The 27,864-nt window shown below is 39.2% G+C and overlaps 1 protein-coding gene across 1 annotated transcript in view; it reads right to left on the bottom strand.

Moving 5' to 3' along the window:
• Positions 1–2,303: 2,303 nt before the first annotated feature.
• Positions 2,304–27,864, bottom strand: part of ift80 (intraflagellar transport 80 homolog (Chlamydomonas)) — a 51,864-nt gene continuing 26,303 nt past the window's right edge. The window contains exons 9-20 of the mRNA XM_088011982.1: positions 16,298–16,477; positions 15,271–15,389; positions 13,851–13,925; positions 13,173–13,336; positions 13,002–13,066; positions 10,694–10,829; positions 10,462–10,609; positions 7,674–7,845; positions 5,365–5,454; positions 4,645–4,817; positions 4,089–4,212; positions 2,304–3,502 (exon numbers count right to left, since the gene is read on the bottom strand). Of these exons, the coding sequence (XP_087868108.1) occupies positions 3,389–3,502; positions 4,089–4,212; positions 4,645–4,817; positions 5,365–5,454; positions 7,674–7,845; positions 10,462–10,609; positions 10,694–10,829; positions 13,002–13,066; positions 13,173–13,336; positions 13,851–13,925; positions 15,271–15,389; positions 16,298–16,477 (1,560 nt within the window). The 3' untranslated portion in view covers positions 2,304–3,388. The remainder of the gene's footprint in view (positions 3,503–4,088; positions 4,213–4,644; positions 4,818–5,364; positions 5,455–7,673; positions 7,846–10,461; positions 10,610–10,693; positions 10,830–13,001; positions 13,067–13,172; positions 13,337–13,850; positions 13,926–15,270; positions 15,390–16,297; positions 16,478–27,864) is intronic.

Genomic DNA, 27,864 nt, shown 5'->3' with positions numbered 1-27,864 from the left:
TTCTGACTTTAATGGCCTAATACCCAGGCCAGGTTTACACCAGCTGACTGCTGACACCGGCAAAAAGAAAAGTGTAGCATCTCTGCAACAGGCCAAAGGACATTTATCCAAATGTGGTAAATGCGTTCATTCCAGTCTGTGTGTGTAGATTTGACCCTGTGGCTTAAAGGAAAACCCACAATACAGTCAAACATGAAGATGTTTAATCATCCCACTATAAAAATACAATCTTTCAAATGCGTTCTGAGAAGGCCTACATAAAGTACATTTATGCCTGTGTGATATGTTTCGTTGATATTTTCAGGCGTCTCTTTCTGCCAGTCTGACAAAGCAAACCTGGAGTTTCTCTGACCGACTCTGTGGAAACTAAGAGGCTGGAGTGATTGCCGTTTGCTTCTGTAACCCAACACTGCGGTGGCCGAGCTGATAGTGATCACTGATGGCTTTCCTTCTCCGGCTCGGAGGATGCTGACATTTAAAAGCGTTAAAACTGAGCAGTGAAAGCCGACTGCAGGGGTGCAGGAGTGAACGCAACTCAACTCCGTCTGGACCAAAGTGCGTCAGCTCCAGTTTCTAGGATGTTTTTAAGACAAGGATGCTTTATCTTTCCCCAGAAAAAAACAAAAACAAAAAAACAACAATGTGGTTGTTTCTCAGTTTTCCTCGAAGGCAGCTATCACCAATCAAAACAATCTGTAATATTTTTTGCAGAAGCAAACAGAACGAGAGAAAAACAAATAGATCTTATGGAACAGATGCAGAACACAAATCATGTTTTTTTTTTGTTTTTTTTTTAAGTCTGTGCCCATAATCCATTTACTCCATTGCTTACTGGACAAAAGAACAGAAAAGGTCAAATCAATGGAGCTTGTTCTCCTCATAAATTTTACATGAGATCCCAGCAGCATCTCTTGACTGTCTGAGTAGAGTGAGCACTAGTTTAAAAATGATCAAACTCACTTCACTCTTGTGAAGACGAGGCTCATTGTTCAGATCGTAGCGCAGAATTTGGTTCTAAATATTAACAAAACAAAACATCCATACATATTTTTTGTAACAAATAATGGTTAGAGAAAATCAGCAATAATTACTTGTTGTCTGGCCATTCTTTGAACACTACTTCTTAAGATATTCAAATCTTTAGTTATAAATCTTAATATAAATATCTTTAATAGCTTTATATGTTTAATATTTAATATCAAAGCTTGCTCTGTAACTGTTTTATCTAGATCGATAGCTTTAAAACATCAGCAGACGGAAGTAGGTTCCTGAGAGGCAGAGATAAGGCCCAAAGCTGGAGGCGTCTCGGATTTCTGAAAGGAGCTGTATGGCAAGCAGTCGGCTCACATAATGGCAGCGGAGGACGTATGGTAAGATTCACCATAGAAAATGATAACACAGTGTTTCTGTAAGTTACGGCAGACGAATCAAGACAAAAACAAATTCTAGATATTTGCGGAAAATTTTATGAAATTCTAAATATTTTTAGAGCGAAAACTTAACTCACAACAGCTTGTTTAATAATCATTTTGAATTCTCGACCTCTTTGTCTTGAAAATAGGGAATGGTTTCCAAAACTAAATGCAGATTCTATAAAACACATTGGCAAACTTTTTTTTTTTTTTTTAAATAAAATAGAATAAAATCAAACAAATAAGTAGCTCCACCTGAATGTAAAGAGAACAAAAGGACAGAAAAATTTACCTTTATTTTTGGAGTACGTCTTCAGTCAGTATTTCAAAAACCCCAAAAAACAGATGAGTAAAATGTTAAAATCAAATAGTTATGTGGCAAAACAAATAAAAAAAAAAAACATAAACTCCATAAGATCTTGTTTTTCCATCACTTGACCGATTATTAGATTTCTGTCCTTTAAAAAAAAACAGAGAAAAACCCAAAGAGTTTATTTTTCTATTCGTATCCAGATCGGACGAATGCTACCTGAGCTACCTTCAAGGTTTTCCCAGAGTTTCCAAGACTGTCACAACCTTTAATTATATGCTTTCCCATAACATGACAACAACAATTTGGCTCTAATATTTTAAATACGATAAACCGACTTCAGGAGCAAAATTATTTCAAAAGTTTTATGGGAAAGACTGAATTTAGTCCGACATCATGAGAAATGTGGTTTTGTCACAGCATGATGACAACTGAATAAAAGTTGGTGGAAAACAAAAATGAATCCAAAGAAAAAAGAAATGTAAGCCAGAAGTAAATGTGAATAAAAAATCTGGGTGTATTTAAGACCTTTTTTTTTTGGACTGCAAAAAAACCTCAAGTCTTGTCAAATAGAGAACACATTTCTTTTCCATAAATAAGTGTATTTGCTTTATTGAATTATATTCCATGTAGTGTTTAAAAAAAAAAAAAAGCAACAACAGAGTTTTGGCTGTATAAACAGTAAAAAATATAGATGTACAAAAACACGTTTTAGAACATGAGCGTGTTCACTTTGACATGTCTGAACACATCAGGTTAAATGAACAGATGAGCAGAGATTAAATCTGACGCATCGATCACCAAGCCGTTTTCCTTCCTGAACCTGCGGCTGCCAATTCAAACATCAGCTAAATAAAAGCAGACCGTCTGAACCGCGGCAACTCATGGCCATCCACCCAAAGTGAGCCTAACGACGGAGCGCGGACGGCATAAATTCACGCGACGTCTCTCTGTTTACAGCCGGTCGCTTAACTTTAGTGATGAATCTGAATAAATGAGGAAATAGGTGTAAAAATATACATGTATGAATTTTAAATATTGGTACTTGCAGTAGAATGTACCGTTTACATTTCTGACAAAATCAACCCTTTTTTCTAATCAAATTTAGAGGGGAAAAAATGAACAAGATAAAAAAATATATTTCTAAAATTATCTCATTGACATTCGTGACAATTCCTATAACATACTACAGAAGCTTTCACTTTTTCATTTAGTCAGAGTATCAATGAGGTTTTCTTTAATAATTGATGACTTCCTGTTTCCCTGGGACATTAATACGATATAAATCCATTTGTTCCAGTCACTTAGAGCACACACCGTTTCCAGCAAAGCAGGTGTGTACCGACCGCTAAAAGTCAGGAAACGGCTTAAAAGAAAAATATACATTCACATAAGATTGCTTGTGTTCACAGAAAGAACGATAACTGAAAACCTCAACAGCGACAAACAAAGCCGAATGAGAGCCGAGGCTTAAAGCGTGGAATAAAACAGCTGCTGGAGAACAGAGCCAAGAGGTCACATGTTGGCGCCATTTACAGCGGGTTGTGTGGAAGGCGTGTCACAAAAAAACGGCGCCGTCAGATGGAGGCTGTACCTCATGTAACGATTTTGTGTCACTCAGATGTAGCAAAAAAAATAAAAAACAACAAAAACCTAAGAGCCCTTATCATAAATGTCGAGACGCCACGCTGCCCCTCACAGAGGTGTGTGCAGCTTTCTCTCGCTCTTTAAACAACTCCATCTCAATCTTCGCCTGGATTCTTTCCCAGTCCACCTCGACCTGACGGAGAGGAAAGAAAGTTGGATCAAACTGGACAACATTAATTAACGAGGTTAGAAAGCAGAGCATTCAGGAAACAGGCATTCAAGTAAAAGTGATAATGAAATGTACTCTTTCCATTTTAAGACTGACTGGAAGCTACATACAGTGTGTGCTGTGCGTTCATCAGGGATTTCAAAGTGAATCTGAAACAGTATGGAGGTTACACCTTCAAAACCTCAGATAAAGCTTCGACCAACAGGGTTTCTACAAGCTTTACATTTCAAATTTACATATTCATGACGATGGACATTTAAGCATAAAAAAAGTGTTCCCTTGTTGTCTTTTATTCTCTGTCGACCGTAAAACAACACATGGTGACAAAACAGCAATGGAAGCTTCAATTAGGTGAAATTACTAAACCAGGTCATGTAGGCGTTTACATTTCAACTACTTAGTGAATTGAGGGAACTCCATTTTGCCTAAGCTAGGCAAAAAAAAAGAAAGAAAAAAAGTTATGTACTCAAAAGGACAGTTAGTAGAGCGCACTCTGTTCCAACTTCGTAACCTGCAACTAAATCAGCTTATTCAGCACCACAGAACAAACCCCTTCGGAGTACTGCAGGAATCTCTTGTTGGTCTCCTTCCTGCCAAACGTCTGCAGGAACTTCCCCCGGTAAGCCAGCACGGTGTCCACATGGGTTTTGTGTTTGACCGCCAGCTCCAGAGCCCTGAACCAGACAAAGAACCAGGAGACATGCTTAACACGAACTTTGAAAACAATCTCCAGGTCAAATTTGTGTCGTTTTCGTATGACTTCCTTAAAAAATATAATAGATTTAAGGACAAATGTCACATTTTAGAGTCTTTAAGGCGGACGGATCATTGCTGTCCACAGGACATGTACGGTTTTCTTGACTGAAAAGGGGTTCTGTGTGCTATCAGTGTGTAATTGGAAATAATAATAATAATAATAAAAAAAAACATACAATCAAGCTCAAAATTATTCACACCCCTTACTAGGCCTGTCACAATAACAGATTCTGCTGAAAGATACATTTTCCCAGTAATTTTTGTGATAAATGATAATGAAAACTGCAAAGGTAAATAGGTAAAAACGCTAATAATGATAATGCTCTTTAATACAAAACTAGAGAATCTACCTGTTCCAGTTGAAAAGGTCAATATTCATTTGTATAGCCTGATAGATGAGACCAGCTTGGAGGAGAGTTGTTTCAGCTTCCTGGACGTGACCACTGAACATCAGCATGTGGGCCAGTGATGACTCCTTAGACGGCTGCTCTTTAATAAAGTTGATGTACTGCACTCTTGGTAACTTAAAAAAAACACACAAAAAAACAGATGCAATGTAATCAATGAAATGCCTCACTTCTCTGTCATTTTAGGTGAAAACCGTCTCAGTTTTCAGTTTTACACTCCTGATCAAAACCTAAGACCAATAAAAAACGTACAGGCATTTGAATTTAATGCGGCTAAATCAAATACAATTTCTAAGTTAATGTTCAAAACACGAGAAGAAGAAACAGGAACAAGAGGAAACGAGTGTCTCGTTTACTGAAAATGACATTTAAACTGTTGAGAAGCTCTGGACTAATCACCTTAAACAGGAGTAAACGTGTCAAAAACATGATCAGTAGCGATTAGTCCCACAGCTCTCACATCTCTTCAAAGTTTGTTTAGAACTGAATGAAAATATCCTTTATTGTCCCGCAGTGGGGAAAGTCAGGTGTCACAGCAGCAAGAAAAAGGTAAAAACAAAACCAGATTTATGTAAAGTTTTGACATTTTTTTACCTATTTGAACAGCTGATGAACTAAATGCAGTTTTAATTTATCGGATTCCTCTTTTGCTGAGGTTCTTACCTCCCCAATAGCAGCGTAGGCCATTTCTGCCGTGTTCAGGTCTCTGTTTGCCATGGCCATGCCGGCGAGACACGCCCACAAAGACTGGTCCTGCAGGTGGGAGAGGGGAAACAGAGCGTCTTTTAACGACAGCAGAGGTCTCACAGTTAACTTTAATGTCCCGATGGAGCAAAAATATTATTTAACTTTTATTTTATGAGGAAGTTAAAAAGATAAAATCTCTGTTTCAAGGGCGGAGAGGACCCAATATAAATTCATGAGGAGAAACAGAGATTTGTGAGAAGCTGCTCACTGTATGTTTGGAGAAAAATAAAAGATGTAAGTTGATGAAAAGACTGTTTCTGTGCAGAGAAATACAAAACATTATGAATTTACACAATGTTAAAAAAAACAAAACAATAGAGGTTGAAAAATTCAAAACTCGCTGTGAACTACCTAAAGAAATGAAAGCTGAAGCCTCCGGATAGCTGCTTCATTTTTTAAATAATCACTCCTGGAGAGCCAAAGCAAATGCAATTTAACAATAAATAATAATTAGTCAAAAAACGGGGTCAAAATTTCAAAATAGTTTATTTCAACTTTATTTTTTCTTAACATTTCTTTCAATTGCCTTTTTCTTCCTGACATCACAGCCAGAAGGAAGCACCGCTATGGCGCAAAACTTTTTTATATTTGTATTTTGTAATTGAATCTAGTCAGATCTCATGAACTATATATATATATATATATATATATATATATATATATATATATATAATTTTTTTTTCCAGAAAATCTTGAAAAACGACCCTTCACGTAGCACAGACACTTGCTAATGTAAACAAAAACTCCAGCAGTTTGTCTTGCGGCGTTGCATTAATTAAAACTCCGGTTGAGCAAACTACACTTCGGAGCCGCCACCCTGCGTTTCCTCCTTTAATCCGTGTCCGTTACCATGACGAAGGCCTCCAACTGGAAACCATAGCAGTAAACAAATAACACGGACAGGCACTGGGTGACGTCATAAACGTGACACGGCTTCACGAGACAGCACAATTTCAAGGAAGGCGTTATTTTTTTGGGAGGGGGTTGGAGGGGGGGTAATTCCCCTGTTGAATCTGGGTAACATGATGTCATGGACTGCACGTCATGTTTGTGTACGTTAGCTCCTATATGACGGACGTTTACCGACAACAACAACTGGGATTCTGGGAAAAGCCACGCTGCCACCAAACGCTTACCAGAACTGGGGAGGAGGAGGAGGGGTCAGAGGAAAACCTCTTAAATCTGGTGAGTCTCTCTCTCTCTCTCCACCTCCTCTGCTGCACCCTTCGCTCGCTTATGGTTGTCCCTTTTTATGGCTGCGGTTACCGCATCATCTCCCCGGCAGAGCGCGGTTTTAGACTCCCCCCCCCGTTTTGTGTGCCCCAGGTCATACGGCTGGAGGGTCTTAAATTCATACAGCAAAGCGTGTATTTATGAGTGAAGTCTTGGGGGATTTGATCCGGTAAATGCTGTCACCAGGCTAATTGCGGGCTAATTCAACCCTGCTGTTCTGCTCTCGTAAACCTGTTCACTACCTTCCATCGCAGGCTTTGTCAAGCCGTTTTATACGCGCATGGCTTTGAGGGGGGGGGGAAAAAAAAAGAAAAGAGTGTTTGCACCCTTTAGCTTTTGAGAATGTGACCTCAAGTTACATTCAAACACTTTAATGCATTTTATTGTGATTTTAAAACAAAATAGACCACTATTGAGAAGTAGGAGGAAAAAGAAGCACATTTTTTCAAAGAATAAATTAAACTTTTAAAAGTTTTGGCTTGCATTTGTTTGACCCTTCCACAGTTAAAACTATTCTGAACTGTGATTTGCTGCAATAGCAGTGACTATTGTTCTCTCTATAGGCTTTGCAAATCTGTGACCATCACTTCTGAAATCTTGTCACAGTTTCTCAGCTCTATTTATGTCTGGAATTTAACAGGTCAATTTTAACAAATGAATATGCAATTTGCTTATTGCTACCTTTCCCTACTCCTCAGCTTAGACAAAATGCTCCGTCTCAGAAGGTTTCCATTTTTAGCTCACGTCAACAAGTGGTTACACTGAATTTTATTCATGGGCAGGTAAATAAATAGCAGCTAAATCCTATATACGTCACACTTTATGCTGCCGGATTTCTATTTGTAAAAATAAATAAATAAAAAAAATAGCCAAGAAGTGGCTATTTTTTATTATTTATTATCTCTCCTAAGAGGAGAAATAACAAAGCTGTCGGAAAAATGTCCATATTTATGCAAGAAACAAACGATATCGGAGAAGCGTTAATATCTTACTTTGGCGAAGCGGCAGAGACGGAGTGCGTCCTCCCAGCGTGCAGAGGCGCTGTACTCATGCAGGAGAGTTGAATAAAGCGGGACGCTGCTGTACACCAACGAGCCGTCTCCTTGGCGCAGCGTCACCTTGGTGCCAACGTAGCTCAGGATGTGAGGTGCGTGGCTGAACTCGCTTCGCACAGACACAAACACAAACATAACAGGTAAAATCAGAACAAACAAACATCCTATCTTCATTTTTGTTATGCGTAACTCAGGTTTGTAAAATACTGAGAGTGGAAATGGAAAAAGGGGCTCATGTGGAAAATTTAAAGGGTTCAGCAACATACAGGGGACTGTCGGTTCTGACTCCATAAAAATGAGGACAGTGATACTGAAATGCCAGAGAACATCCAGCGGGAGGTGTTGCAATAACTCTGACCAACATTTACTGAAAGACGGTGGTCTATCCCAGCTTCACATTTTGCACCAACAACACGCCGGTTACAAAATGAGGCCAGAAACTCATTAAATGAGATTGAAAAGTCTTTATTTAAGCGAAATGGAAACTGGTCACAGTAAGACAGACCACAAATAGGGTTAAATTCAGATTAATCCTGGAAGAAAACCTGGTAGAGTTTGATAAAAAAAAAACTTTAGACGGGGGCCGAGGTTCATCTTTCAGCAAAAAAAAATTACCTTGCAGGCAAAGTTGGAATGGTTTGGATCAGAGCATATTCATGAGTGATGTTTGTAGACGCTCTCTGTTCACTTTGACTGAACTTGAATGATTTGGCAAAAACAAATGGGGTCAAAATGTCAGTCAAGATGTTCAAGGCAGGTAGAGATGCTTCCACAAAGCGTGGACTTCATGACTGAATACAATCAGATGGACTCTTTATAAGCAGGCGGCCATCTTGCTTAACAAGCGTATTTTACAGCTTCTATTTATTTGTGATGTTGAATTCCAGCTGACTCCATAGTGGGCTATTAGGATTTTAAATCTTTTTAATGACAAGAAGAACGTCGTAATATTACAAGAATACAGTCGTAGTGACTCGAGAATGAAGCTGAACGACATTAAAGTTAAAGTAGTGCGAGAATAAAGTGTTAATATTAGCAGAATAAATATCAGATGAATGAAGTTATAATTTTACGCAAACGCCAAAACAAAAAAAAAACAACAAGAACAGATAAAGAAAACGTAATACATCATATTTTACCACATCAAAACAACTGAGAATATTTTGAAGAAAGAACCACTCGAATTGGGCTGCTCGTGTTAAATCTCAAAACCAGAAGCTTTTTCTAGTCAAAATAATGTTTGTTTTTTATTTCAAGATGTTCTGGTAAAATTGCATCTTTATTCTTCTAATATTATGACAGTACTGTCATAATTAAACAAAAATTATCGTAGCCTGGCCCTAATATGCCGTCGTTCATCTCATAGAAGGGATAACTGAAATAAAAGACACTTTTTGGAAATATTTTCTGTCACTGTAATTTCTTTATTTCTTGTTTTTAAAGTAGCAAGAAAAAAACCCAAATCAAAATCAGAAATTGGATCTGGTATGAAAAAATCTAAAATTGTATTTTTAAGGCACACTGCCTGGCTCAAGGCAAAACTCATGCATGTCACACTTTTCATTTTTCCATTTGGAAGAAATCTGGTAAGCCATTCATTCTAACCAACTTTATTTTGGTTCGTCGCATAACGTCTCAATAAAACAAAGACGTCCTGGAGACTATGACTGCATTGTACATTTTATATGAAACTGCAAACCACCTTATATCCATCACGCTTTTCTTCCAGACTGCTTGAAAAACATTAAATATTTTCTGCTCGCTCTGCGGTTTCGGTGCAGACCGCAGAGATGATCGAGCAGCGTGATGACGGCGCAGGCGCCCGAGAAGCCGCCCAGGTCAAACCAGTTATCGTTGCCGAGTCAGAAGTTTGCTTTGGAGAGAAGATGGCCTCCACCTGCCTCTCGGCTGACATCTATCTGTCCCTGAAGATTAGCGCGGAAAATGTGCAAAAGTGGTTTAAGAGACATCGTTCGGACTGCCTGAGCCCCTCCTGTGCTGCCTGAAGCTGAGGACTTTTCAGCAGGAAGATTTGCACGCAGCAACTGCTGCTCATAAAAAACAAAAGGTAATGAGGTCATGTGTGCTGCAACCCCCACGGAATAGGCTAGAAATAAGATGAGTTTTACATCTTGTGAATTACTTTACAATAGGCCTACAGCTAACAGTTATTTTAGTAATCGATTAATCCATAGATTATACCGACGATTAATCGATTAATCTGATTTATTATACGGACTATTCATTTAACCACTTAAGCCTTTTTATGTAACTTTTTAAATCAGTTAAAATATGCAAGTAAACAAGTAACTCAATTAATTTTTTAATAACAAAATAAACATTTTATTGCCTAAAATGCAGTACCATAGTATTCCTTTGGTGAATCTGAACTGAATGAAGCTGAAACTACACCACTTGAGTAGTTATGGCTAAAAACAGACAAAGCTTTTTTATGTTAAATGCAAAATGTATATCATTTTTGCACAAACATGTTGTTTTTTCACCAAATGACCTTTTTTTGAGTCTGTACATTCCATTTAACAATTAATCGTTTACTACATTAGTTGACGATTATTGCAATAATCGATTAATCACGGTCAATCCGATTAATCGATTCAGCCCTACTTTACAATTCTTAAAAACTTCCCAGTTGAGGACTGTCAGGTGACTGAGTTTGGACGTTTGTTCCCTATAGTGTCTGCAATACAATCTGTGAAAGATTTACCTGCCATCCTTTGTGTAAATGGTTCTTGGAAGCAGTTCCTTGTCAGTGAAGACAACGCTGGGATAGTACCACACCGTAAACTGAATATCCTGGATTCCACATAAGATGTTGGCGGAGTCGTTCCATGCCATGCTGTGAACCATGCTGCCTGCAAGACAGTTAGCATGCAAACACTTCAGTCTTCAGCAGTTGTCTATGGAGAGGTAGGAGTTCCTAGTAGCTTTTCTCTCACCGATTTTGCAGATTTTGGGCTCCTTCCCTAAATGATGCACCGAGGTCAAGTACAGGTCATGGTTCTTGTCAATCAGAGCGATTTTCCTTTCTGGTGACGGGCCACACTGGTCTAAAGCTACCTCCAGCACCTCCAGCTGCACAAAAACAGACACAAAAGAAGAAATGCATAAGAGAGAGGTAAACCTCTTGTATATACAAAACAAAGAGAAGATGGTTTTAACCTCCCAGCCTAAATGCTTAAGAGGTCCAGTAGCAAAATTTCATTTTTTTCCCTCTTAATTCTTGTTTTGGGATTTTGGCTTTAAAATCTCTGTATTTGGAAGCGTCTTGGACTCATCTTCCAAATATGAGTTCATTTATGTTTCAATGCAGAAATTCACTTCTGTCATAAACCTTTCATATAAATAAACCAGCCAAAGGTTTGGGCACACCAAGCCCATTGATTCTGAAAGAGTAATGAAGTGTGCCCACAATTTTGACAGGTACAAATAAATATACTACCTCCCAAGTTCATATGCGTTATATGGGTAAAAAAAAAAAAAAAAAAGGAACATTGCATATAAAGTCACATAAAAAGGATGTTGGGATTTTCCTTTACAATTTCTTTTAGTGGGTTCCTCCACTAAAAGAAATTGTAAATTGTAAAAATTCATAATACTGAATTTCACGAGCCACATTCTTTTATAGTGCAGCATATTACTATAAAAACCTTTCAGGTGTGGATACGAGTGTAAGAATTTGAATGTTCGCCCCTCGGGTTGTGCTTTTCATATTTCCCATTAGACACTTGAATTTCAGGATGACGGCCATTTTTCAAGATGGCCTCCGTTTTTGAGCCTTTTAAACGAATGATTGTCATACAACGTTTTGCATTTTCATGTCTTGGATGAACTTTGTCACATCATATGTTTTCTACAAGTCATCCTACTCATAAAACTTTAAAGAAATACCATGAAGCACAAGTAAGGACTTTGCTGCTCACGAGTCTCACACCATTCATCAACTGGAAGGAAATGAAAATGAGACAGAAAGAGACAGTCATCTTCGTGGTTAGCATTAGCTTCCGCTAATTTATTTCTCTGTGTAGCATTAGCTTCTGCTATTTTTTTTATCCATTTAGCATTAGCTTCTGCTAATTGTTTCACAAGCTTAGCAGTTTAGCGTGGCTCAGATATTAGTTTAACTGTTCAATACAGAAATTTGTGCTTGTTCGCCTGTAGGTGAAGACGGTTTCCTTGAATAATATGAAATATTTATGTGGTATCAAACTACAGTACGAAGCTATAACAACTCACAATTTCAGAATAATGAGATGAACTATGACAACATAAAACTAAATGTTTAGACTGTTAAATCAACTTGATGGACTTTAATTTCTGAGTTTACACCTAAACAATTTACTAGTTGACTTTTCTTGCATTTTCAAGGCAGCTGGTGAACTTTTATTTTCAAATTAATCCATCTTCTAATGTTTTGCACTCTCAACTTCCGATTTACAGAGAACACACAACATCCTGATGCAAACACTGAAAAGCCTTGTCTATATGAAAATAATTTGCAAATGCAAGTGGTAACCAAAGGAAGGAAAGGGGAAATGGGATTAATGTGGATTCTTCGTCTTCAGCTAGAACTCACCGAGTGTATAAACTGATTCCATCATTTTACTTTATAATTATTTTTTCTTGTTTTCAACACCTTCCAAAGCCCTGGAAGCACAACTCTGAAAATAAAGAGGTTAATTTTCCAAGATCTCATACGCTTTGATTTGTCCTGACTGAAGGTTTCATAGAAATCGTGTAAATAATAACAATAGCAGAAAAACTGCATTGTGCAGATATGCTTACTCTGTCAAATGTATTAATTTGATGCACATATGCACTTTTATGGGGCACCAGAGCAGCTCTGGGAAGTCAAAGTTTCCAAGTCCAAGTCAGACAAATGCAACACAATGTGGTGAAAAAGTATTTTCCCCCTTTAAGATGTTTCCTGTTTTGCTTTTTCTGATACATTCAGTGAGCTCAAATAGAATCTGTCTGAGAGCACGAACTCAACGTATTTGTGTTTTTTTTTAACTTCTTGCTATTTTAATCGGTAACATGTAATCTATTTTATGTTAAGTTATATAGATAGCTAAAAAAATACTTAATGAAGGTTTTGAAGTAGCCTAATCAAAGACTGGGCTTGAACCTGACTAAGAGGATGTGGCCTGACTTTAAACATGACATCTATTTAAATAAAAAACAAACAACAAACAGTTGGTTTGGTGAATGTTTTCTGATTAAAAAGACAGAAAAAGAATAGCCCACCTTGTGAGTCAATGGCTTCCCATCACTGAGGGGTTTTCCGGTCATGGGATCAAAGAAAAGGATGACTGATGATGAAAAGAGAGAGAGAGAGAGAGAGAGAGAGAGAGAGAGAAAAATGTCAAACTAAGTGTAGGACTTTTAAAAGGGCTGTTTTGGAAGATGTCCCCGAACCTTTCTCATCACTCTTGTCTCGGATAGCGATTGTGTCGTTACTAAGCGAGACAGCCTGGGCACTTAGGATGTCGGCTCTCATACCCAGAAACTTTGGCGACGATGTTAATCGACCCTCATAAGAGAAGGTATACAATCCGGATCCGTCCACGAGCAGAAAATGTCTGGGAAAGGAAGTGCAGGAGATCAGAGGCGCAGTGCGTAACGTTTTCCTGTTATATCACATGGAGGAATGAAATAGACAGGTTGTTAAGACGGTGGAGAAGTAAGAGATAATTAACTGACACATTCAGATAATTTAAAAATGTACTGCATAATAGAAACAGCGCTAACTTACTCAACACGATGCATCGGATTCAACTGTGATTACAAAATAGTCAGTAATCTATTTAGCTCCGTGCTAAGTGTCGGAGATAGCACTGGGGGGATTGCATAAGAGCTACTCCATATTAATCTAATTTCCCCCAGTGGTTTCACTCTCAGCCTTATTGTTTGACAGGGGCAAAGTCAGAGCACACCCTCTCTATGTGTGTGTGTGTGTGTGTGTGTGTGTGTGTGTGTGTAGCTGCTGGCTGATGAGCGGCCAGTGGACAGTAATGAAGCATTAGGGGAGCAGACAGGCGATCCAGCGGATTGTTCTGTCTCTTGTTGCGCAGCTCATGGAGTTGAAAGGCTCACTTTTCCGCCTGCAGGATGAGGCTGACTGTTCCCTCCTTCAGATCAAAGATGAGTGGAGTATTCCAGTTCCTGGAGCTGGCACAAAAACAACACAAAAAAAAAAACACCTCATGACAATCCAAAGTGTGAGAAGTAAGAAAAACATGTCATTCGATGACGTGAAGAGTAACTCTGGGAAAATAACAATGTGAAGAAGAAAGGTTCTTCACATACACCAGGAGAGTAAAATTATCCGCATTAAATGATCATTACAAAAGAACATCTTGAGTAGACATTTGAGGAAGCACAGCTAAGCCAGTGTTTTCTGTACTTATGAATACAACATGAAGCAACAATTCATCAACCAGACAATATCTGAGTTTCTTTTCATGCAGCATTTTTGCAACGTAAAGTTTATGACAGGATTAAAAACTGATCTCCCCTCTACCTGCCAAAAACTAAACAGGACGCGCAAGAACAAATGTCCAAAGAGATTAATCTGAACCAAAACACATTTAAATCTGTCAAATGTAATTCAGGAGGATGGTTATGGAAGAAACACTATTATTTTCTGGCCCTAAGGAATGAAAAGTGAAAGTTTGAATAAAAATAAAGATAAAGTCAAAAGATAAAATGAATAAAATAATTAATAATTAAGCAGATAAAACAAAACAATACCACAACACAGTGCAAAAGCAAAATTCAGTAAGTAGGTAAAATTATAGAACTTGAAGAAAGAAAGTAGAACCTGGATTGGGCATCTAGTACAAATACACTGGGATTTGTTTTGTCCCTTATTAATTGAAGTCAACACATTAAAGTCTACAGAATATAATATTATAAGGTAATATAGTATAATTAATAAAACATAATATAATTTAAAAAATAATAAATTATTTAATAAATAAGTGAATAAGAATAAGCACAAAAGCAAACGATTATAAAAATAAAATCCAGTATTTATGGAAAGAAAGCTAAAAAGAAAACTGGAAAAGAAAAATAATTAATTAGCATTCCCAAATTCCATATAAAAGATATTTTTCCTTTTTTTTTTAATGAAGAGGATTTTAGTGTTTACATGTTTTAGTTCAGACTGCTTGGGATTATGTAGACATACTACCAGAGCTGAAGACTCTGAAGGGCCCATAAAACAGCCACATATGAAACACTGTAATAAATAAAATTATGATTTCAAGCAGTATTACAGAACCCAAGCTATGAAATATTAAAAAGACATAACAGTTCTATTGTCTTTTAATTCTGAACAAGACTGCGTTAGCTTTTCTTTCTTCTTTAATACAATTTTGATTTCGTATTTCATAGATTCTTTTTTTTCCCTTGCGTGCCAAAGACAGTTCGTACTGTCAAAAACATACGAGTCCACAGGATCTGACAGCGCTAATGGCACATGACAAAAACAAAGCAGAAGGAATCCACTGACTTGTAGACGTAGCACTGGAGGGAAGTGGCGACCACCAGGTGGTCGAACGCCAGAGAGGCTTTGATGACGCGATCCCTGAACTCCAACACGTCTACCGCATCGTTCTGTACGTTCCTCACCTGAGGAGAACAGAGAGAAAAGGCAAAGGAGGGAAACACTTTGACTTATCAGAAATAAATGGCAAGCATAAACTTTTCATCACAAGGAAAATATTTACCAATCTAACCTTAAACCGTGTTGGACTAACAGAAAACTGCACAGAAGCATTCAAAGGTCAGAGGAAGAAAACTTTACCCTCTTTTTTTTTTTTTTTCACCTGCATCGATAAATACGTCTTTCCAGTTCCGAGTAAATGAATGAAAGAACCTTTTCCAGCACCAGGTGAAAGGTGGGGCTATTTTTACAGCTTTATAAATCTTCCTCCTCTGCTCCCTGCAGCTATCCAAATTTACATGCAACACAACCAGGAATAAATACCGTTTGACCACAAGGTGGTAAATTTAGCTGGCTGATTCGCAAACCACTGGCAGATGTGCACTATTAAAAACAAACTGAGAGGATAAGAGTGTGTGTGTGTGTGTGTGTGTGTGTGTGTGTGTGTGTGTGTGTGTGTGTGTGTGTGTGTGTGTGTGTGTGTGTGTGTGTGTGTGTGTGTGTGGATAGGGGTGGGGGGCTAGAAAAGTGCCAACAAGGCTGAAAATAAATGGCTGATGACCCGACTTTGTTTGGTTTTCACAAACTGCACTTGGTAGAGGCAGAAGAGTGTCTGTCTGTTTCCTTGTTTCTGTAGGTGTGCATGTCTCAAAGTGTAAAAGCGGGTGTATATATGTACACTTGGGCGTGTTAACTGCGTGTAAACGCTGCCTTGTGGTTAAGTGCAAGTTTAAACTGTAGGAAGCAAGGTGGCGAGCCACACAGACTGACCATTGTCACTGCAGGGTTGGTGTGTATCTTTGCAACTTGCAGAAGCGCATTTTGTAAATCAGGTATGCCGGACAGCATTTTAGAAAACGATGACTCTTTCTACCTGCATGGTTCTTCTTTTGGTAAGAGTTATGCTAAAGTTCTTCCACTCCCAGTGCTGCTCCACCACGTGGGCAAAGATGACATGTCCGTTTCCGCAGGCCCCGGCCAGCTGGGTGCCGTCCGCAGACCAGGCCAGGTTGAACACGCTGCCCGTGTTGGGTTTCTCCAGCGCGTAGGACCACTGCAGGGAGAGGAGCAGAGCGGAGAAAAATAGGCCAATAGGTTCAATGGAAGTCCTGGTTACTTTGACCCTTTAGATGTTTTTGTACCTTTGTTGTCTTAGTCATTCGATACCTGTTTTTTTCTTTCATGTAAGAAATAAAGCAGCCTGACATTAAACGATTCTAAGCAATTACACTGTTAAACCATAGCTGCTCTGATTTTAGACTTCCTCTTCATCATTGGCTGTTAAAACTTCCCACTTGACTTCAAGCAACTTGGATCGTGTGCCTCACCACTCTTCTTTTGGAACCTTGGTTTCCAAATGACACGCAAAAAGTCATATCCTCTTCTTACCTCAGGGGTAATAAGCTAGTTTCCGTTTCACAAGTGGCTCAACTCGAGGGATGCAACAGTTTATAGGCCATACTCTTGATAAATCTGCATGTGGGGGCTGTTGATGCAGTCCACACTCTTGAGGAATTCCCATAAACTCTTCAATAGCCTTTGCTTCACATTCCATTACCATCAGTTTCATAAATGGTGCCTGCTCTCCTAACTCAGTCACCCAGTGTCCTGATATTGAATATTTTAATGATATTCTTGTTGACAAAAATCCAACAGTAAGAGCTTAAAACAATAACAGCTACATGTAGGAGGATGGTTTGGTCAGGGGGCATATTCTCTCAAATTTCATTGGTAACACAATCAAAGGAAACTGGATTTCCATACAATTAAAATAAATTATAAGTGAACTTTTAGCTTTGTATCTCTATTTCTAAAATTCATGACAATACTTAACTGCAATTAAAAAGAAATGCTGTAATTGGTTGATGCCAAAAAATATCTCCTGTTCTGGAGTCCAAACAATTCAAGCTTAGACTCAAACATTATTCCAGAAGTTATGGACTTTTTTGTTTTCTATGGCAAACTTTAGTCTGAGCTTCAAGTTTGTCTTTGACAGAAAGGGGTTCCCTCCTTTGAAAACCTCCTACAAAGTTTCTTTCTGATTGTACAGTCATCCAAGAGTTTGATGTGGGTCACCTGAGGACATTTCAGGATTCTTGGAGACTTCTTTCAGCATCTGCGTTCAAACTCGCTCGCCTAGCCACAACTGGCACTTGTTTTGAATGCTCTCAAATTGTAGATCACTTTCTGTACAGTGAGATAGATGACTTCGAAGGTCTTCTCTTACTTTTGATTTTTACATTATTTTGATATTCCAAATAAAGTAAAAAATATTTTAAAATTAAAGATTTATTTATCCAAATATGTAAAACAAAAACAAAACAACAAATGCTGTGATAGCCTTTTGTTGTTTTTAGATCTAAAAGTCCAGACAGAACAATTTGACCTTCAAGAAAAGCAGTTTCAAGATGAAATCTGCATTTTCCCTGCACTTCGTATCAGAAATAACCTGTGATCTTTTAGTTTGTTGTCTTTTCATACAGATATCTTAATTTAATTTTATCACAACAAAAGCATTTTTTTCCACACTGCCGCTTTTGTTTTGACATGGTAATATGCAGTACTTTGCACCCTAAGTCTTCGGGACGCGTGCAAACGTGTTGATCGAGTACACTGGACCAACATTTAAAAGTTTCCCTCTATTTTTTTTTCCCAGAAGCACAATCCCCCCTGACGACCAGTCACAAGCCTACATTGGCTCCATAAGGTATAATAAGTTTATTTCCCACAAGTGTTATTTGTTTTAAAGATCAGTGCGCTAAGTATAGTGGATTTTTATCCACTTACCACGGCTGAAAGTGGCCGATCTGAGTCGGGCTTGGAATCTCTCAGCCGAGATCTTCAACACAAATGCGTGCATTCACACCGTAAACTGCTTATGAAGGGAGAAAAGTGCTAATGTTAACCTTGCCCTGCCGGTTTCCTTGCGAGGGAGAGACAAGTGTGGTGCAGCTGGCCAAGTGCTGCGGTGAACCTTGGAGTAAAGGCCTCAGTGTGTTCGCTGCCTCGTACACATGCAGCTGCGGGATGTGAGGTGTATCGTTATTTCCTCTCCGCTGCCTCTGACGGGGGCGGTGTGGGGTGGTGAGGGGGGGGGGGGAGTGGCAGTCGGCAGGCTGCAGGTTACAGGCCAAATGCTTTGATCTCGTTCCATCTCCAGGTCCTCGTGTGTGCCTCATACACATGCCACTCAGCTGGTTTTGGTCAGCTCTCTTGCAGCAGTTAATGTCATGTCATAACCGAAAATAGCTGCAGGGGGAAGAAGGAGGAAAAAAAAAAAAGACCTTTCCCATGTGGACGAGGGATAGCTCAGAACTTTTACTATCCGTTTAACTTTTCCCTCCTTTTTTTTCTTTGACTTTTAACTTTTCTCCCATCTACAAAAAATTTAGCTTTTTTTTATTGATATATTATCCATATTGAGAGCTTTTTTTGTGTGTCTTTCTGAGGTGTGCTTGCACAAGCTATTCCGCTGGGCAGCCTTGGCCAGCGTTTACAGTAACAGGAGGGCTCAGTCATTCTTCTGCTAACATCTTGAGATGGCCCGCGATCTTTTAAAGTACCCCAGGGAGAGAGCAGAGGGAGTGAAGTGAGAGGGATGGATAGATGGAGGGTCAGAGATGCAGCCGAATGTATACACCAGACTGTAATGAAGCAAGACATACAATATCAGGCTGTGGAGCGCTGCTGGAGCCATGCTTACCTAATGCTTTTAACACATTGAGCCATTTGACACTTTCTGGAGCCAGCGGGAGACGACGTGTGTCTAAGTTTCTGTTGATTTGTGTGTGTGTGTGTGTGTGTGTGTGTGTGTGTGTGTGTGTGTGTGTGTGTGTGTGTGTGTGTGTGTGTGCGCGCGTGTGTGTGTGTAGCGCGTTGGTACTGGTGAGAGAGATAAAACATAAAAATGAATATATCCACTAAAATACGTACCACAAAGAAAAATTAAGTGAAAGTTTGCATTTTAATCGAGTGTCTAAACATTTTAAAATGATGTTCAGTATCTTCTAGAGTTAAAGATTTGCACTTTTTTTTTTTAAACTAACCGATTTTCACTTCACTTCTGTAAAAATGAGCTTTGCGGGGAAAAAAAATACAATTTCACAATTGCAGTGTTGAAATTGAATAAGAAATAACATTAAGATCACATGTGAATCAGCTTGTTCATGCGATAAGTCTCATTATGGGAGCGATGGATGTAAATAGCTCTACGAGATATATTCATAATTTAGCAATGGCGCCAGCGCTCTATCAGCCATCAGACGAGACGTTGGCGACTTATTCAAGCGCTGGAGCGACAAGCCCCTTGTACATATGCAATGGTATATGTATGTGTAAAATAGCCAGCTATTTTACAGAAGAGTTATGGATTCAACACATTCGGATGACAGAACTTTAATGAACTGTGCGATGCTGTGGGAGCTTTGACCTGTGGAGCCAGCTGCACATTGGCTGGAAAAAAACAAAACAAACCGTCATCCTCTCACTACAGTCTGTCGACTACTTCGATGTTTTCGCCAGTAGTAACTTCTGGCTGTTGATCACATGACCTGTATGATGTGAAAAAAATGTTTCCACTGCAGTTTTGAAAAATAGATCTATTTCGATACGACTGAAAAACCACCATATCCTTGCGCAAAAACATGATTTTTTTTTCAAAATTGGCGTGTTTCCATTAAGCAAATTCATTTTTGTGCTTTCAATTTGCGCAATTTTATAGTTAATTTCATAGCAGCTATTGTGTGCTAAGTCCTCAAGTCCTGTCAATAATATTTCCAGTAGTTCTTAAATATTGTTCTGAGTGTAGAAATCTGCAAATTTAGGCAAGCAGTTATTTTATTGTAGCGATTTTCTGACTTATAAACATCAATACAAATATGTCTAAATTGAATGGCATGCTCTCTAGTCTTTCTAATTTTGACAAGTAGCTTAAAAAAGCCTCCTCTATGTCAGGTCAGTAGAGTTAACCTTTCATTCTCTCCTCAACTCACTAGGCTGTCACTTTCACTTTCAAGGAATATATTGTTTTCAGTCAGGGTGCAAAGGCAGTGCCTTTGAGTTGAGAAACAGGCTGTTAAATTTATTAAGAGACACACTGTGTCCCTGTTTATTTTTTATAATTGAGAAATCCAGACAATTATTTTTTATGTATGATTACCATTGATAAGTAATCATGGTAATTTTTTGAAGGACAATGGGCAGTGACTACTTTGACACAGAAAGAGCAATAGAGCTGGATTCCAATCTTCCCTTCAGACGTGAGCCACTTCTCCACAGGCGTGGCTTTTACTGGTTCTGAACCAGTTCGCTCCAGCCAGATTTGTTTCCTGCGCGGTTGCTCCCGATTTTTCGTAACCACTTGATTGGTAGTGCAAACTGCGCCAAGCTGTTTTCCTTCATTGGCCCTTTTTTTTTTTTTTTACACATCATTACATGAGCAAATTCCCCCCCAAAAATCTCAACCGCCACAGTAGACCAGCGGACACGGAGTCTGCTATGAGAGAGCAGCTCAAGCTAGACTTATAGTGTACGCATTAAGTCGAGTACAGGGGGGCACATGCCAAACACGCCGTCTATGCTTATGTGCGTTGGCATTGCGTGCTGTTGCGGCGTCTGGTCACGCACCTCTGAATTTTTGCAGCTCGGCACAATTTGCACGCACCGCCATTCACTTAAACTAGATGATTTGGAAGGTGCTCTTGTAGAGCATACTGGCATTCATATGATCCCTCTATGATGGTTTATTATTGGAGAATACTGCACCAAGGCACATGTCAAGTATCAAAGCTTGCTCGGCTTGTGCGTGCAAAATGCAAACCTCTGAAAACATGACTATAACTCAGCTTTTAGTGCGAAGGAGCATAAAGACTAGGTTATAGTCGCGCAATGAGAAGTTTGCCATCTGGGATTACTGGACTTCATCATAACCACAACCTTGAGGTTCTTCATTGTCAAGTATTGCACAAATCACATCATCGGAACATCAACCACAGCTTCTGAGTGCTTGTGGCCTGCCCAAGTTCCTGCATATATTCACCCCCAAAATAGTGAGGAACACACGATAACAGAGATGCACTCAACTTGGGTAGAACCAAATCAGATATTAACTGGCTAGAGAGACAATGGAGAAGGAGCTTAAAAGCCTGAGACTCAGACAGCAAGAGAAAACTTTAATGAACATCGAGTGGGGAAATTCTGTGTAACAAAGCTAAACGTGGATGGGAAGTGAAATAGAGAACCTTCAATCATTTTCCTCTTCACCTTTTCATAGAGCAGAGAAGACAGAAAATCAGATGCAAATTTAAGATCTTTTGATACGAGTTTTAACAAAAATCACGAGTCTGGATAACACTCAGTCTTATTCATTCAATGATAAAGGTTGCTAATCTTTTATCCTTTTATTCTCACCAGTAAATGATAGTTCGCATCATTGTTCAAACACACATTTGGCCAATTTGAAATTGTTATGTCTAAATACAGCAGAAAAGTTGCTATTTTTTGCTTTTGGTACCAAAAACCCTCAAGGTGGTGTTTTATTAATCAATAACTACTTAACTCTATTAATAGAAAATGTAGCAGGTAGGAATTGTCTATTACTAAAGTGGTAGTGATGGCAGCAACTGAAAAGAGGCAAAACAGCAAGAGGAGATGAATCAGCCATTGGCAAAACATTTGGCAACTGGTTTTATTGCAGCCTAAAGGGATAAAACTCCACAGGATACTTGGGAATTCTACTAGACAAGACTGGAAAGAGATTTATTATTAGTGCAGAAAGATAATACAGAAAGAAGGAACACAAACAGCCGTAAAGATGCATGAAGGCTAAAATGTAAGATTTAGGAGAGAGAAACGGCAAACAAGAGTTGGGCTTCATCAAACTCAAATCCACTTTGGTCACCGACTTCTGTCTATCCATAATGGGCAGCTTTGTGGTCAGGGAGAAGGTGGCAGACATGACGTATAGTTCCTAGCAGAAGTCTGGGGGTGGGGGGAAAAGCGGGTGAGACCCCTCAAACTCACAATGAGGTTATACAGACCAACTAAATATACACACAGCATAGCAGTCTAAACGGTGGTGCAAGACTCGAGATGATTAACCAAGATAACGAAAGCATTAACACGCACAGATTTCTGTGACTTGAATGTACAGTCCTGCATCCTATATTCCAGAGGAGAAGAAACTCTGGGCAAAGAACAGGTAACTTTGCTGAAAGTTATAACACTGTGGTAAATGAGTTAAAAAGTTGCCTTTACCCACCAACTTTCACCTTTTTTTCTTTCTGAACCGCTCTGGGGTCTAGGTGTCAACGTACGCACACTGGCTCACGCCATGCAAACCATCCCAGGCATATACAGACGTACTGTCAGCTCCTCAAACAAAGGGGACGTTTGCACACACTGAAAACCAAAGCCAATCCATTAACGCTCAGGCTGCTGAAGAAGTGCCCTTGCTGCCCCCCCCCCCACCCCCGTCCCCATCCTCCCTTCCTCCTCCTCACTTGCTCTGCGTTTCTCCACATATGTTTACCATTAAGACTGGCAGGTGTTGTGAGCCTGCCCCTTCACTCTATTGTTGCCCTGCAGCCGAAACCAATACGGGGGACGCTTGCAAAGAGGTTATGTTAACAAAAAATTAGCCCCGAGGCAAGGACAGGTTATGGCCCCTGTTACTTTTTCCAGTTTCGGCTCTCAATCATAGCAGCCCAACTGTTCAGTGTCAAACTCCTATACAGTGCACTCTAAAAGGGTAGATGTGCAAAGAAACTGAGGTGACTTAAGATTAATTTATTACGTTTTCTTAATCAGCGGGGCATAACTAAAAATTTCAACCTCAATGCATCTGGGAAAGGTTTGCTAAAACACTTCTCAGATGTTTTGGAGTCTGAAAGATGTGGAAAAAGTTATGCATAGATTGAGAATTAGAATGCAAACGTTTAGAAAATATAATTGAAAAGTTTGCATGTGTGTCAAATGTTTTGTGTTGCCCGTACATATTTTCTTAAAACAACCTAAAACAGAACTCTGGTCTTAATGGTGGGGGTTTTGGAGGATGTGGGGTTGGGCAGAACTGAAGCTTAGTCCAGGGAAAGGGTTAATGACACATGTCTGGACTAATGGCTCCCCGTGGAGCTATCTGCTGATTCAGCCCCATTACTTCACAAGCATTAAATATGTCTGCCCTGACCTCTCGCTGCTCCACACCCCCCAGCCCTAATGCAAGTCAACAGCCTGCTAATCAGAAGTGGGGCATGAGCTTTCCAGACTTTTTGTGCTTTTCCAGCCCTTCATCTTGAACACTCCGCACACAGAGCAGCAAGCATCAAGGAAAAACCTTTAACTACCATTAGTGTTAATGGGTCAAGCTCGGTCCGTGACCCTGTTGAAAAGCTACATGTTACGCAATAACATCACTATTGGGCTTTTGTTTAAAAGACGAACGTACATGCAGTAGGAATCTTTGACAGGAGCTTAACAGCTAATCAAAATATTTTGTAATGCCTACGATAAAAGTGATAATGAAAAGCACTTAAAAATCAATGATTGATGTTTATTCAGCATACATGGCATGACTGTGAGTGCGCATCACTATGGACAAGGCCCCTACAATCACAAACACTCTTAAAACAAAAAAACAACAAAAAGCAACTTAGAGATTGCTAAAGCTGCAATAAGTAAATTTTATTAAAAAAATATATTTTTTTATTATTTGTTAGAACTATCACCATGTTGTAATAGTATAATGTGAGACAGATAATCTGTGAATAAAACTGAGCTCCTCTGCCTTCCCCCTGTGCTCCTACTGCCATGTGTAGAAATACACAGCTTAATTAGAAACAACCAATCACAGCCCGGATGAGGGTCTTAGCACCGTTAATCATGCCTGTGTACACGCTGCTCACACATCTCATATTGAGTAGTTTCTCACATCTAAGTTGCCTCTAATTTAGTTTTTGACACCTGAAGTCTTCTTTCCTCACTGAAGGCTCCCACATATTCGGGCGTACTTCGCTCCGCGGACATGCCCCGCGTGCGTCCCCGCGTCAGGTCTACTACAGCAGACTTACATGGAAGTCTGGATTTCGCTCAGTTTGTGCTGAATAGGTGTTATGATCAACACCTATCCTGCAGTCTTTGGACGCATTTACACGAAGTTGGTTTTCTGCAAAAGCGTAACATTTTTGTTCCTGGACTTTTCGAGACCAAGGCTGCGTTTACACAAGAATGCTTCGTGGAAACTGCCTGTATTTTTGAATGTTGATTGGTAAAAAAAATTTCATGCTTAGATGCCACCCCCAAGCCACCTTGAGTCAGCTGTAGTAGTCATGCAGGCCCCTAAATGGCGCTGTGATTTTATCATGTCATTAAATATGCATATGCTTCTGACCCTTAGCATGCACCTCATTGTAAACAGCCACCTGTCTTCATCTCCCATGAACAAAGTATTCATGTAACACATATATCTCTTAAGGTAAGCAGCACATTGTTTTTGTGTTTATCTGTCCATGCACACGTGAACACGTAGAATAAACCCTACGGCCGTGTGTTCTGCATACGTGTGCGTTCACACCTGCAGAGTACTTCACACCTCTGCGGGGGGTGTTCACTGAAAACTTTCACTCTGAGACTTGGTTTCAAAAAGTGCCAATATGAGACTCTGGTCATTGGTGTCGTGTCAACGAGAGTCTGGATCGCAACAAAAATGTTACTGGAGAGCAGCTCCATATAAGTGGGGCTCAAGTCTCCATATGGTCTTTTATTTGGAGCGGATTGTGTACGTGGTCACTTGAATCACTCTGGAACTATTCATGTAATTTCTTTGGAATGAGTTTTTAAACAGGGTTATGACTGAAAGCTGAACTCCCCCATTGCCCAATGCTGGTCTTTCCCTTTTGATAAAGATGGCTTCCTTTATCGCTCTTTCAAACTACAGGATGGACGCTACATTTGTCATTATTACAAATGATGATACGATTCTGATTCAATTTAATTCCATTTAAGTCAATTTGAGTCAATTAAGTCAACTGTCAAAACTATGCAATATAGATCGCCTGTTCAATACAGTCTCACATTTAAGTGCATTTTTTTAATCAGTTGACTTAAAAGTGCTATTGATAACCTTTCAGTATTGAAAAAATATAAGATGTGGAGCTTTAATAAATTCACATTGAAAGATTAAGACTTAAGTCATTTTTACATACATTAAAACTGTTTAATGTCTCAAACAAAACATTTTAACAGAACTTAACCACTTAACCTAGTCTTCAAAATCCAAATGCAGTTCATTCTGCATCCTCTTGAAGATGACAGCATGATCAATATGTTTGATGCAATTGTATTGTATTGATATGGATCTACGTATTTGTACACCCCTGGTATCTACACACTACGATACAATGTTCATTCTTTCTTTTTGTTTGCATCTGTCAATAAAGTCTGTTTTTGTTTGGAAATCCATTTATTGTAAATTTTAATTAAAGTTTTAAATCCCCGCTGCCAAAAACGACATCCAACTTTATTTTGTCTAAATGGTAGTTCGCTGTTTATTTTTCTTGGAGAATTTTGAATTATTTTTTTTTCTTTTGCTTACAAAAAAAGTGATCATTTATCTCATTAGTGTCTTGCAAATTCTGCTCCCTAAAGCACCCCATATTTCAAACCTAGTCTATCTCTTATCTGTTCATTTAACTCTGTGCTAGAGAGCTAGTGGGAGCCGTCCTAGTCCAGGGTTAACAGTCTTACATAAATCAGAACAGATGGCAGACTGCAAAGCCAGCTGGCTTTAGTTTCCCCATGTGTCTGTATGCAGAGCAGACCCTGGCAGCGCAGGTACAGAGAATAACTCTCTGAATATCATAAACACAACATGTCTAAAGTGTTATGGACAAGAGAGCTATATAAGCAAGCCAGTATTTAGCTACACAAGTGTGCATTTTCTTGAAAAGAAACAAAACGGTAAAATTGAGATTGATGGCAAAGTGCTCAACAACGTTTTTGACAAACCCAGGAGGTTATTTTGGAAGGGGACTCATCAGTCTCTCAGCAGATTAGGAGTCCTTGTAAACGTCAGTTTGGACTGACCCCCTTTGTGGGGGATGGGCTGACTTTTGGGATAAGGACAAGCTGGGCTTGCGTCCAACTTTGGAGAGACGCGAGTGTGGAAACTGCTCCAATTCAGAGCTGGCTTTCAGTACAATACACCAAAAGTAGCAGGTCTTTTTTTCTCTCTCATTTATAATGGTAAATCAGTTAAACAAGCCAATCCCAAAGAAATGTGCTTACACCCTGTCCACAATGTGGTTCTGTGGACAACACCAAACAGGAGTTATGATCATAAATCTCCTCTATGTCCCAAGGGACAAATATGTAAACTACAGCAGTGTGAAGGACTGCCTCAACTATTGATCAGGCATGCTTTATTAGATCACAACGACTAAGACGCTAAACTTTCTGAGTCAAGTACACTCACACGATGTCGGAATATTTTGGGGGGAAATCACATGGTTGTTATGATGGATAAATGTGGAGAGTATGTTTTTTTAACCTAATGTTAAGAGCACTCTGGTTGTAATGTATTATTGCCACCACAAGGTGGTAGTGAGGCACCAAGTTGATCTTAAACTACCATGAAGCAGCTGAAGAAGAAGACCAATTTTTTTTTTTTTTGTTACTACTAGAAGTAGGTATTAAAATTTAAATCTGGGTACCATTTGAACTAAGACGTCACTTTAAAAATATATCTACATTCACAGTTTTGAGTCAGGGGAAGATTTAATTTTTTTGTAAAGTAATGTAATTTTTGTGCGTGTGCGTGTGTGTTTGTGTGTGTAAATAAAAGGTAAAATACAAACCAGTGAGGAGTCTGAACGGCTTCACCATGTTCGGATAATTAAAAGTGAATTTAAACTGCTACCAACCAGTCCGAGAGGGTTTTTTGCTGAAATGCACATCCTGGGGAATCTAGAGATTTATTTTGCACTTACAATGGAAATAAGACCATCCATAAAAGTTAATGATCCACTCAAAACAACAACCTACTACCGGTAATAACTTTCTTATTTGAAAAATACAACCTCTTCTATTTTAATGAAAAGCATTTCTTTTTTTGTACAATGCATTTTCAATCAACAATATGCATTACCTGACTCTGCAACAAGAATCCTCCAAAAAATATAAGTGAGGCAAATGTAAGTAGGTCTGCAAATCTCTTTATTGAAATACTCACTTGGCTCAACTAGAGAGATACAGAGGCCGGGCCTCAGATGGGTGCAGAGTGGTATAAGTTGGAGCTTTGGCAGAGTGAGGGGAAACAGAGAGGAGGGGGCTGGGCTGGGCTGAGGAAGGGTAGTGGGGAAGTGGTGTGGGGGGAGCAAGACAAACTAGAAGATACCAGGATTGAGAGAGAAAAAGAGAGAGAGCGTAATGACCTACACATGGTTTCAT

Source organism: Poecilia mexicana, unplaced genomic scaffold (assembly GCF_051168715.1).
Source record: "Poecilia mexicana isolate PSO_F unplaced genomic scaffold, ASM5116871v1 scaffold_13, whole genome shotgun sequence".
NCBI lineage: Eukaryota > Metazoa > Chordata > Actinopteri > Cyprinodontiformes > Poeciliidae > Poecilia > Poecilia mexicana.
Note: the sequence above shows the minus strand (reverse complement) of the source record. Positions and strands in the feature narration are given on the sequence as shown.